The sequence below is a fragment of the Phocoena phocoena genome, chromosome 2 (assembly GCF_963924675.1).
Source record: "Phocoena phocoena chromosome 2, mPhoPho1.1, whole genome shotgun sequence".
Lineage (NCBI taxonomy): Eukaryota > Metazoa > Chordata > Mammalia > Artiodactyla > Phocoenidae > Phocoena > Phocoena phocoena.
The window spans coordinates 84,631,245-84,644,507 of NC_089220.1; the positions used below are offsets into that span (position 1 = coordinate 84,631,245).

The 13,263-nt window shown below is 36.9% G+C and overlaps 1 protein-coding gene across 1 annotated transcript in view; it reads left to right on the forward strand.

Moving 5' to 3' along the window:
* Window positions 1-13,263, forward strand: part of RTF1 (RTF1 homolog, Paf1/RNA polymerase II complex component) — a 47,741-nt gene that overhangs the window by 20,121 nt on the left and 14,357 nt on the right. Inside the window, exons 3-5 of the mRNA XM_065871992.1 lie at window positions 3,667-3,814; window positions 5,186-5,390; window positions 12,987-13,101. Coding sequence (XP_065728064.1) covers window positions 3,667-3,814; window positions 5,186-5,390; window positions 12,987-13,101 — 468 coding nt within the window. The remainder of the gene's footprint in view (window positions 1-3,666; window positions 3,815-5,185; window positions 5,391-12,986; window positions 13,102-13,263) is intronic.

Below are 13,263 nucleotides of genomic sequence, written 5' to 3' on the forward strand. Positions count from 1 at the left end.
ACTTCTGTGTCAGTTTTGCCTACCACAAGTCTTGACCATCTCCTTTATGGTTTATTAGATTCTGTGATCTTGAGAGAAGAGGTACTGGGCAAATATTTAAAATGTGTGCTCAGACCAAAAAAACACTCAGGAGCTTCTGGTTTAAAGGAGTAAATGTAAAATATTACAAATATGATCTATTCTGCAGGAAAAAAAATCTTTTGGGAAATTATCAGTACCCATTTGAGTCTTTTCTCTATATTAAATAGGAGTAATGTGACTGGTCCCCATATTTTAAGTGATTATTTTATTTCCCTAAAACCCTGTCATATATAGTGAGTTTGGTTGTTTGCCATTGGCATGACAGACTCTATTGAGTTAGGCTCATGGGAGATGAAGCACTTCTGTCATTTCTTTTGAAAATTGTGTTGGAAGGAAAAAGACCAAGGTTCCCTTCCCACACTCAGGTTCAGCCAGGCAAGCCCTTGTTAAATTGAAACATTTTATTTCTTCTATTTTAGCTCTTATCTTTTATCTCTCCCCTCCAGGGGATAAGCATCATAGGCTATAGATGACAGTTGCTAAGCTTAGGCAATGGCAGATTGCAGCAGATAGACGGTGGAAGGATAAGGAAACCAGATAGCTTTCTAGCACCTCCTGAATTGGATTCACCTGTGTGACTTCACATTTAAGCCTTTTTTTACTCTCATACACAATCCCCCTTTTCCCCCACCCTGGAAGTTCAGAATTTGACTCTGTTGCACGTGAGAACTCCAAATCTGTAGGTGAAAATAGATCTATCCACTCTAACACACATGTGACCCTGGTAGCTCGCCCTTTATGCTCTCAGCCTTTTCATATTCCCATTGGGTAGAAGTACAAAGGGACTTCTTTGTACAAAGAAGGGATTTCTGTACAAAGAAGTACAAAAAGATACCCTGTTCAGAAGAGATGGGTCATGCTCATTTTCATAACCAGCCAATAAATATTGACTACTATGTGCATAGTTGTGCTATTTCCTGTAAACAAAGCCAATGCAAAAGATGTTTTATACATTATTGCCTCTAGTAATATCTGTATTCTCAGCATAAGAAGTTGATATATTTTAGCTCAGTTAACTATGAAACTGAACACTTTGGCCTCTTTTGGATTCTTTCAAACTGACCTGAAAAGTATCTTCCTTGAATGATTAAGATTTCAGATGGTTGAAAAATAGCTTTTAGAAGAGAAGCATTAGGATTTCTTTCTAAATAGTGATCTAAGTGTTAAATTGTTAAAAGTTTGAGAAGTAAATTCATTTATAAAGAGAAGTCGCTGTTAATGTATATTACTTAATACATAAGTGGTATATTACTTAATATATCATTTATTCACTTAATATATCATCATTCTAGAACATGGAGCTGTTTTATTTTCACTTGTCCCTTCTTCCTAGCTCCTGAGTACAAAAACAAAGTGGCAATTAAAATAACTAAGAGTAAATTAAAATAAAAAATCAGAAGATTAAAATAGTGCCCTTTCACAATATTTTATCAAGGTAAATTAACAGACTGTAGTTCTTAAAAATAGCTCATCTGGAACATTTCTAAGGTGGAAATCTCATCAGAACTCTCCCTTCACCCCACACCCCCAAAAAAACTCCAAAGTAAATTTACTTCTGATCTTGGCTATTGTGAAGTAGGAGGTAGATTTATGATCACCTTATAATATGATCACATTATAGAAGGAGCAAAGACTTGGTGCTTTTGTTAAATATTAGATGTAGAATTTTTATGTTAATACCAGATTTATAATTCAATCTGTGATGATGGAAAGATGAATATTATTTTGATTTTTTTATCCTCCCCCTCCTTGGTTGGTTGATTGGTTTATTTAGTATTATCTCAGTTTGTTTTACAATTTCCGGGGTTTTTAAAAAATATTTATTGAAATATAGTTGATTTACAGTGTTGTGTTAGTTTCAGGAGTACAGCAAAGTGATTCAGTGTTTTTATATATACTTTTTTAAATTTTTAATTTAATTTAATTTTTAAAAATAAATTTATTTATTCATTTATGGCTGCATTGGGTCTTCATTTCTGCGCGGGCTTTCTCTAGTTGCAGCGAGAGGGAGCTACTCTTCGTTGCGGTGCGCGGGCTTCTCATTGCGGTGGCTTCTCTTTGTTGTGGAGCACGGGCTCTAGCCGTGCGGGCTTCAGTAGTTGTGGCACGTGGGCTTAGTAGTTGTGTCTCGTGGGCTCTAGAGCACAGGCTCAGTAGTTGTGGTGCATGAGCCTAGTTGCTCCGCAGCATGTGGGAATCTTCCCGGACCAGGGCTCAAACCCATGTACCCTGCATTGGCAGGCAGATTCTTAACCACTGTGCCACCAGGAAAGTCTTGAATTTTACTTTATTTTATTTTATATATATATTCTTTTTTAGATTCTTTTCCACTATAGGTTATTATTGAGTATAGTTCCCTGTGCTATACAGTAGGCCCTTGCTGGTTATGAATATTATTTTTAGAGTACATAAAATAAAGTTTCCAAGTAAAGTATTTTTCACCTAAAATCATTCTCCTAAATTGACAAGTTAAAATATCAAAGGAGGTGTGGTTTAATGTAACTAAATAGTCTCTGTGAATTTAAAAAATGATTTTATGGTCTTTCAGACTTATAATTAAAGTGCTTGATGAAGATGATTTTTTTGGCCTTGGAGTGATCAACTGTGTATTGCCTGCCTGTTAGTTTGATAATACAAGTTGCAGGTTCCTTATATTTAGATGTATGGGATCTCCTATTGAAGATCCAATGTAAACATTATGTTGTAGTGTAATATATGCAGATTTAAATATATATATATATATATATATACACACATATATATATATAGGTATATATATATATACCTATATATATATAGGTACATATATATTTTAATGATCTACTATACTTTCTGACTCCTTGGAGTTGGTACCAGTGATACTACCATCCATGCCAAAGAGTGGCCTTCATCATTTTCTCCCTGTGTTTTCTGAAGTTTTCTCTTGCTAAAAAGTTTTATTCCCTGCTTTCCTGGGACCCACTCCAGAACTCAGCCATGCACTGTGTACTGAAACCCAGACATACCAATCTCTAGCAATTGCTGACCTCTCTGCCACAGGAAACATTAGAAGCTGTTTCCTGTACCAACTGAGTTATAGTTAACTCAGTTGACTTGCCATTAAGTTGATATATTTGCTTCTCTATTGATAAAAAGTATACTAATTAAATTTTATGTTTATTATATCAATTATCTACTGACATTAAGAAATTACAAACCAGAGGTTATGAAGTTTTTTTTTTTTTTTTTTTTTTTTTTGTGGTACGTGGGCCTCTAACTGTTGTGGCCTCTCCCGTTGTGGAGCACAGGCTCCGGACACTTAGCAGCATGTGGGATCCTCCCGGACCGGGGCACGAACCCGTGTCCCCTGCATCGGCAGGCAGACTCTCAACCACTGCGCCACCAGGGAAGCCCGAGGTTATGAAGTTTTAACAAAGGTTTCAAGAATCAATATCTTTCATCTTATAAAGTGTATTTGTTTCGGATCCAAAGCAGTAGAGACTTGGAATCATTTTGATGAATGTCAGAGACTCTTAATTCTTGAAACTTACAGCTTTTCTCGATAAAATCCCTGGTTCAATTTTCCTTTTTTTTTTTTCCTTGTAGTGGACTTTTGGGAGCAATAAAAATAAGAAGAAAGGAAAAGCCAGAAAAATAGAGAAGAAAGGAACCATGAAGAAACAGGCCAATAAAACTGCTTCCTCAGGCAGTTCGGACAAAGACAGTTCAGCTGAGAGCTCAGCCCCTGAAGAAGGTGAGTCAAGTGGTGCAGACTTGGGAGTGAACTCTTATTTAGTAGAAGCTGCAGTCAGAAATGGAGGGAAAAGGTGCCTGCATTACAATTACAGCATGGCCTCTTCCTTTATTGCAGGGGTCTCTAATCTTTTCAGTGGTCATGGTCTGTTTAGAATCTGAATGAAGCAAGAAAAATACATGCATTCCAAAGCGTTAGTGAAGCCCTTGAAACCCATCCAGGAAACCCATGAGGATTCCCTGCGTTAGAGTCTCCATTTACCTTAACTGAGTGCCTTCTCTTTCCTTTTTCTTGGTTATTCATAGGGGGAAAATCCTTGAACCAGATACAAAACTCAGTAAAAAATGTTGTTTTGAAATGAGAATTTTTGCTAACACTAGTTTGAAAGTGAACTTGTTCCAGGACTAAAATGGTAAACTTTATATTTGTTTTGAGTAATAATGTGTATATACAAAGTGGCTTGTACAGAATTGGCCTAACCTGCTTTTTAAGCACATGCCTGTGAATGTTAGCTCAAATTGAGTCAAGCACAAAATTGCTAGTTTAACATAATACTCAGTTACAATATGTAATGCTTTTTTCCATCACCCTTTGTCCTACCAAGATCCAGTATCATTAGGAATTCACTAACCCATTTAATGACTTATTAAAACATTGATTTTTTTAAATGCCAACTAATAAATGTAGAAGAAAGTATAGTTAGACAATCACCATTTTCAACCATCATAGTAATAATTGAAGTGTTATCAACGAGTGTTAAAACCACTGGATGATAGTTTGTTGAGGAACAAGATGTTTACACAGTCTCAAAGCATCTCCGTATACTTATTATGAAAATTGAATATGGACTGTATGTCAGATAATGCTATTTCTTAAATGTTAAATTTCCTGAGTTTGATCATTGTATACTTGGTTATATGAGACTCCTTTTTACAAGAAGTATTTAGGGGTGAAAGGTCACAATCTCTGCAGCTTATTCGCAGTTCAGCAAAATAAATGATAAAAATGTGTAAATTGTTTTATGTATGTAGACAGAAAGTGAATTGGCGATGTTAACAATGGGTGAACCTAAGTAACAGATGTACGGGAGTTGAATTATTCTTGCAACTTTTTTCTGTAGGTCTGTAATTTTTTCAAAATACAAAAGTCAAATTAAAAAGATCATGTTGGTTTCTTAATCCAGCCTAAGTTTCTGTAACATGTGTTTGCATTTGCCAAAGGCAGACCAAAGCTTTTCCCAAGGGAGGTGAGATGACCATGTTCCACTTCACCTAGAAGAGCCAAGGGGTAATGATTATCAACACTGTGGGGCCACCTGTGGCTCTGTCTTCTGCAGCATCACCTAATCTTGTGTTTGGTCCTTTGTTGCAGGTGAAGTGTCAGATTCTGACAGCAACAGCTCCTCCTCCAGTTCAGATTCAGACTCTTCCTCAGAAGATGAGGAATTCCATGATGGCTATGGAGAAGACCTCATGGGAGATGAGGAAGACAGGGCCCGTCTGGAACAGATGACAGAAAAGGAGAGAGAGCAAGAACTGTTCAACCGCATAGAGAAGAGGGAGGTGTTAAAAAAAAGGTAAAGTGGTAGTCTTAATGATAAAATAAAATAATAAAGTAATTTCCCAAAGTTCACATTTGGAGCCCTGTCTTCACAGGATTCAAGGCTTGAAATTTCTTCTCATTATTTATGAGTTAGGAATCTGACTATCCTCCCAGCATGCTTTTTGTATTTTTTTTTAAGCTCAAATGTTAAATTGCATTTTGATATACAAAGCTGCTTCAGTATTTTGGATTACTTTTGCCATATTTAAATGGCAGAAGTTTTTCCTTATCTCCTAACAGAATTTCAAGGTGAAATAAACTTGACTTTGTCTCAGGAGATAAAATAGTCCTCACAATTTGGATCCTTCCCTACCTACCTAATATTGCGAAATAAACAGAAGCATTTTCCTTGGCAGCAGTTAGTCCCATTTCGTCTGGGAGCCTGTCTGTCCCTTCTGGAGACCATATTAAGTCTGGTGAGTTATTCTAGACAAGAATGTTTGGCTTTCAGTCAGCAGCAAGTAATAGACATTTGTTTTGAGTGTGAATGCTTCCACGGTTACCTGTATTGGAACAAACAGGACTTAAGAAACTACCACAGTTGCCACATGGTTAAGAATGACTTCTGAAATTTGTATTTCTGAATTGGGGAGAGCATAACAAGAGGTTCTCATATAAGGCCAATAGGGCCCTATGATAAAATCACAAAGTAGCTCAAGAGTAGTGGGTGGCTGATCTCAAACTTGGGTTTTTTATTTTTCACCTTATATGACTGAAGCAGTTGACTGACTGATTCTGTGACTTTTTTAGTGATTGGAAGAATGTTTACAATGACGATAATTAAGACAGAAGTTCAGAGCCATTCACAGAAAATGGAGGTTTTTGTAGCTCATTTGTTTAGCTGCAAGGCAGTACAATATGGTAACTCAGAAACTTTCTCCATGTTTTTAATGTAAACACCATTAGCATCCTGTTTTATAGCCAGCAACACCAGTAGTGAGGTATCATTTTTGGTTGTTAGATTCTTCACCTATTCTAGAGCTTCCTCTTTTTTTATTAAAAAAAAATTTTTTTTTTAAAGGTAAGTGCAGGCAGCATAAAGGTAGCTTGGTTGTGCAAAGAGCACTGACATTTCCATCAGAAAGTCTAGGCTCAGGACTTCCCTGGTGGTCCAGCGGTTAAGGATCTGCCTTCCAATGCAGGGGATGTGGATTCCATCCCTGGTCAGGGAACTAAGATCCCATGTGCCGCAGGGCAACTAAGTCTGTGTGCTCTAGAGCCTGCACGCTGCAGCTAGAGAGCCCGCTGCCACAGCTACTGAGCCCGTGTGCTCTGGAGCCCGTGCGCCACAAGGAAACATCCCACATGCCACAACGAAGATCCCGTGTGCTGCAACTAAGACCCAATGCAGCCAAATAAATAAATATTTTTTTAAAAAAAGAAGAAGAAGAAAGAAAATCCAGGCTCAAGTCAAACTCACTGTCCAGGTTATCTGAATTAGTCACTTACCCTCCTCATTCCTCAGCTTTCTCGTTGGGGATTGTTGTAAGTCTTCAGTGAGATAATACATATAAGAACATAATGTAAATATAAGCTGTTAACTTTTTTAAAATTGAAGTATAGTTGATGTACAATATTATATAAGTTACAGATGCATAATTTAGTGATTCACAGTTTTTAAAGGTTATACTCCACTTATAGTTATTATAAAATATTGGCTATATTCCCTGTGTCGTACAATATATCCTTTAGCTTATTTTATACATAATAGTTTGTACCTCCTAATCCCCTACCCCTATATTACCTCTCCCTGCTTCCTTCTCCCCACTGGTAAGCACTCGTTTGTTCTCTATATCTATGAATCTGTTTCTTTTTTATTATATTCACTAGTTTGTTGTATTTTTTAGATTTCACATATACTTGATAGCATACAGTGTTTGTCTTTCTGTGTCTGACTTATTTCACGTAGCATAGTCTCCTCTGAGTTCATCCATGTTGTTGTAAATGGCAAAGTTTCATTCTTTTTTATGACTGAGTAGTATTCTATTGTATGTATATACACCACATCTTCTTTATCCATTCATTCCATATTTTGGCAATTGCAAATAATACTGCTATGAACATGGTAGTGTATGTGTCTTTTGGAATTAGCATTTTTGTTTTTCAGGTATATACCCAGGAGTGGAATTACTGGGTCATATGGTAGTTCTATTTTTAGGTTTTTCTTTTTTTTTTAATATTTTAAAAAATATTTATTTATTATTATTATTACCTTTTGGTTTCTTTTTTTTAACATCTTTATTGGAGTATAATTGCTTTACAATGGTGTGTTAGTTTCTGCTTTATAACAAATTGAATCAGTTATACATATGTCCCCATATCTCTTCCCTCTTGCGTCTCCCTCCCTCCCACCCTCCCTATCCCACCCCTCTAGGTGGTCACAAAGCACTGAGCTGATCTCCCTGTGCTATGCGGCTGCTTCCCACTAGCTATCTATTTTACATTTAGTAGTGTATATATGTCCATGCCACTTTCTTACTTCGTCCCAGCTTACCCTTCCCCCTCCCCGTATCCTCAAGTCCATTCTCTAGTAGGTCTGCATCTTTATTCCCATCTTGCCCCTAGGTTCTTCATGACCTTTTTTTTTTTTTTTTTTAGATTCCATATATGTGTGTTAGCATAAGGTATTTGTTTTTCTCTTTCTGACTTACTTCACTCTGTATGACAGTCTCTAGGTCCGTCCACCTCACTACAAATAACCCAGTTTCATTCCTTTTTATGGCTGTGTAATATTCCATCGTATATGTGTGCCACATCTTCTTTATCCATTCATCTGTTGATGGACACTTAGGTTGCTTCCATGTCCTGGCTATTATAAATAGAGCTGCAGTGAACATTTTGGTACATGACTCTTTTTGAATTATGGTTTTCTCAGGGTATATGCCCAGTAGTGGGATTGCTGGGTCGTATGATAGTTCTATTTTTAGTTTTTTAAGGAACCTCAGTGTTGTTCTCCATAGTGGCTGTATCAATTTACATTCCCACCAACAGTGCAAGAGGGTTCCCTTTTCTCCACACCCTCTCCAGCATTTATTGTTTTTAGACTTTTTGATCATGGCCATTCTGACTGGTATGAGATGATATCTCATTGTAGTTTTTTTTTTTTTTTGCGGTACGCGGGCCTCTCACTGTTGTGGCCCCTCCCGTTGCGGAGCACAGGCTCCGGACGCGCAGGCTCAGCGGCCAGGGCTCACGGGCCCAGCCGCTCCACGGCATGTGGGATCCTCCCGGACCGGGGCACGAACCCACGTCCCCTGCATCGGCAGGCGGACTCTCAACCACTGAGCCACCAGGGGAGCCCTCTCATTGTAGTTTTGATTTGCATTTCTCTAATGATTAATGATGTTGAGCATCCTTTCATGTGTCTGTTGGCAATCTGTATATCTTCTTTGGAGAAATGTCTATTTAGGTCTTCTGCCCATTTTTGGATTGGGTTGTTTGTTTTTTTGATATTGAGCTGCATGAGCTGGTTGTAAATTTTGGAGATTAATCCTTTGTCAGTTGCTTCATTTGCAAATATTTATTTATTATTTATTTATTTAGGCTGCACCGGGCCTTAGTTGCGGCACACGGGGTTTAGTTGTGGCATGCATGTGGGATCTAGTTCCCTGACCAGGAATTGAACCCAGGCCCCCTGCATTGGGAGCTCAGAGTCGTACCCACTGGACCACGAGGGAAGTCCCTATTCTTAGTTTTTTTAATTATTATTAATTTTATTTTATTTATTTTTGGCTGCATTGGGTCTTAGTTGAGGCACGTGGGATCTTCGTTGAGGCACGCTGGGTCTTTCATCATGGCGCGCGGACTCCTCTCTAGTTTTGGCGTGCAGGCTCCAGGGTGCGTGGGCGCTGTAGTTTGCGGCACACGGGGTCTAGTTGAGGCGTGTGGGCTCAGTAGTTGTGGCATGCAGGCTTAGTTGCCCCACAGCATGTAGGATCTTAGTTCCCTGACCAGGAATCGAACCTGCGTCCCCTGCATTGTAAGGCGGATTCTTTACCACTGGACCACCAAGGAAGTATCTATTTTTAGAGAAACCTCTGTACTCTTTTCCACAGTGGCTGCGCCAGTTAACTTTCTCCACATCCTCACCAACATTTGTTATTTGTGTTCTTTTTGATGATGGCCGTTCTGACAGGTGTGAGGTAATATCTCATTGGGGTTTTGACTTGCATTTCCCTGATGATTAGCAATGTTGAGATCTTTTCATGCGCCTGTGGGCCATCTGCATTTCCTCTTTGGAAAAATGTCTCTTCAGGTCTTCTGCCCATTTTTTAATCAGGTTGTTTGTTTTTTTGATGTTGGGTTGTATGAGCTGTTTATATATATATTTTTTTGATATTAACTGTGTATTAGTCATATCATTTGCAAATATTTTCTCCCATTCAGTAGGTTGTCTTTTTGTTTTGTTGATGGTTTCCTTTGCTATGCAAAAGCTTTTAAGTTTAATTAGGTCCCATTTGTTTATTTTTACTTTTATTACCTTTGCTTTAGGAGACATCCAAAAAAATATTGCTGCGATTTATGTCAAAGAGTGTTCTGCCTGTGTTTTCCTCTAAGAGTTTTATGGTTTCTGGTCTTACATTTAGGTCTTTAATCCATTTTGAGTTTATTTTTGGATATGGTGTTAGAAAATGTTCTAATTTCATTCTTTTACATGTAGCTGTCCAGTTTTCTCAGCACCTCAGGTATTAACTTTTAAAAATAACTTTATTGAGATGTAGTTTACACACCATAGAATCTACCCATTGAAAGTGGTTGAAAGTGGTTCGGTGGTTTTTTATACATTCATAAAGTTGTGTAGCCATCACCACAATTAATTTCAGAACATTATCATCACCCCAGAAAAAAACCCTGTACTTATTGGTACTCAGTTCCCTCTATTGCTCCTAGCCTTAGGAAGCCACTAACTTACTTTCTGTCTCTATAGATTTGCCTATTTCTGGGCATTTTATATAAATGGAATCATAAATATGTAGTCTTTTGTGCCTGGCTTCTTTCACTTAACATATATTTGAAGTTCATTCATGTAGCATGTATCAGTACTTCATTCCTTTTTATGGCTGAATAATATTCCATTATGTGTATATACCACATTTTATTTATTAATCTGTTTTGATATCTTTGCTGTTGTGAATAGTGCTACTATGAACATTCATGTACAAATATTTGAGTATCTATTTTCAATTCTTTTGGGTATATACATAGGAGTGGAATTGCTGAGTCATATGGTAATTTTATGTTTAACTTTTTGAGAAACCACCAAACTGTTTTCCATAACAGCTGTACCATTTTACATTCCCACCAGCAATATATGAGTTCCAGTTTGTCCACATCCTTGCCAACACTTGTTATTTTTTCTTTTTTTGATAATAGCTGTCCTGGTAAATGTGAAGTGTCTTATTGTGGTTTTGATTTGCATTTTCCTGTTGACTAATGATGTTTAGAATCTTTTCAAATCCTTGTTGGAGAAATGTCTGTTCAAGTGCTTTGCGTATTTGTTAATTGGGTTATTTGTCTTTTTGTTGTTGAGTTATAAGAGTTCTTTATATATTCTGGTTAGTAGACCCTTATCAGATAACATGATTTGCAAATATTTTCTCCCATTCTGTAGGTTGTATTTTTCACTGTCAAGTATTGTTTAATGCACAAAATTTAAAAATTTTTATGCACAATAAATTTTTTCTTTTCTTGCTGCAGCTTTTGATATCTAAGAATCTTACCAAATCCACGTTCATGAGTATTTACCCAGATGTTTTCTTGTAAGAGTTTTGTCGTTGTAGGTCTTATGTTTAGATCATTGATCCATTTTTAAAAATTTTATATTGGAGTACAGTTGATTTACAATGTTGTGTTAGTTTCAAGTGTACGGCAAAGTGATTCAGTTATACATGTACATATATCTATTCTTTTTCAGGTTCTTTTCCCATGCAGGTTGTTACAGAGTATTGAGTAGAGTTCCCTGTACTATACAGTAGGCCTTTGTTGATTATCTGTTTTATGTATAGTAGTGTGTATATGTTAATCCCAACCTCCTAATTTATCCCTCTCCCCCTCGTTGATCCATTTTGAGATCATTTTTTGTATATGGTGTGAAGTAAGAGTCTAACTTTCTTCTTTGGCATGTAGCTATCCAGTTGTCCCAGTACCACTTGTTGAAGAGACTGTTCTTTCCCCAGTCTTGGCACCATTGTTGAAAATCAGTTGTTCATAGATATATGGATTTATTTGTTGACTGTATTCTGTTCCATTGATCATTATGTTTATGGTTATGCCAGTACCATACTGTTTTGATTACTGTAGCTATATAGTCAATTTTTAACTTGGGAAGTGTTAAGTCCTCCACCTTCGTTCTTCAAAATTGTTTTGGCTATATGGGGCCCTCTGCATTCCCATAGGAATTTTAGTATCAGCTTATCAATTTCTGCAACAGCAAAAGAAGCAGCTGGGACTTTTATAGGAATTGTGTTGAATCTGTTTATCAAATTTGGAAGTATTGCCATCTAATATTAAGTCTTTTAATCCATGAATGTGATATCTTTCTACTTACTTAGGTATTATTTAATTTCTTTCAACAGTCCTTTAGTTTTGGGTGTGAAAGACTAGCACTTGTTTTGTTAAATTTATTACTAAATATTGTATTCTTTTGGATGCTACTGTAAATGGAATTGTTTTCTTTGTTTCGTTTTTGGATTATTCATTGCAAGTATATAGAAATACAGTTAATTTTTGTATATTGACCCTATTAAGAACTAAGTAAAAAATTTCATATTGGGTTTATTTTAGAATGTTATGAAAAGAGTTTAATATTTATTTTATTCCTTCCATAAAGTTCCTTAAATTCACACACAAAAAAATAGTTTTGTTTCATAAAAGCCTGCTTTTTGTTACAGGGAGAGAGCCTAGATTGCATTTGTTTAAGAGAATAGCATATTTATTCACATGTTTGCTGGGGTGGAGCTGAGGGAGGCATTTTTCCTAATGAAGAAAGATGGAGAGTGGTGTTTTTAAAATACAGCCTGTGTCTTGACCACCTTAAAAATGTGACAGTGGGGCTTCCCAGGTGGCACAGTGGTTGAGAGTCCGCCTGCCAATGCAGGGGACACGGGTTTGTGCCCTGGTCCGGGAAGATCCCACATGCCGCGGAGCGACTAGGCCCGTGAGCCATAGCCACTGAGCCTGCGCGTCTGGAGCCTGTGCTCCGCAACGGGAGAGTGGCTCTCTGTGGCTTCATTATGTTTCTAATAGGACACCATTGGAGTTGATCCAAGAATCAACTATTTTCTTCCATTATGTGAAGTTGAGGAAGAGCAGTGCGTTACTAACAGGATACAACAGTATCCTCAGTATTCTCTCATTTTAAGTCTATTCCACCTTAATGCTTTCAAGTACTTCTGGTGTATTTATATTCAATATTTCTAATGTACTTATAAGATACATTGGAGTTTCTTACAGGAAACCAAAACATTTATTAACTCTTTCCCCGCACTTAATTCCTTTCTCCTACGTAATAGAAATCAGTCTACAAATATTTCATTGCCACTTAAAAACCAAATAAATATATTTTAAACAGATTTGAAATCAGGAAAAAACTGAAAACAGCCAAAAAGAAAGAAAAGAAAGAAAAAAAGAAAAAGCAAGAAGAGGAGCAGGAAAAGAAGAAACTGACACAGATTCAAGAATCTCAGGTAGGAGATTCAATAGTCCTCGTTATTCAAAGAATAAAACCTCTATTTTGAGTGTGTATGTGTGTTTATATAAAAGATGGGTTTATATTAATCAGCCTAGGTCAGTTAGTGCAAGACTATTTATGTACTATCTTCATCTTATAGGTTTCATTAATCTGTGGA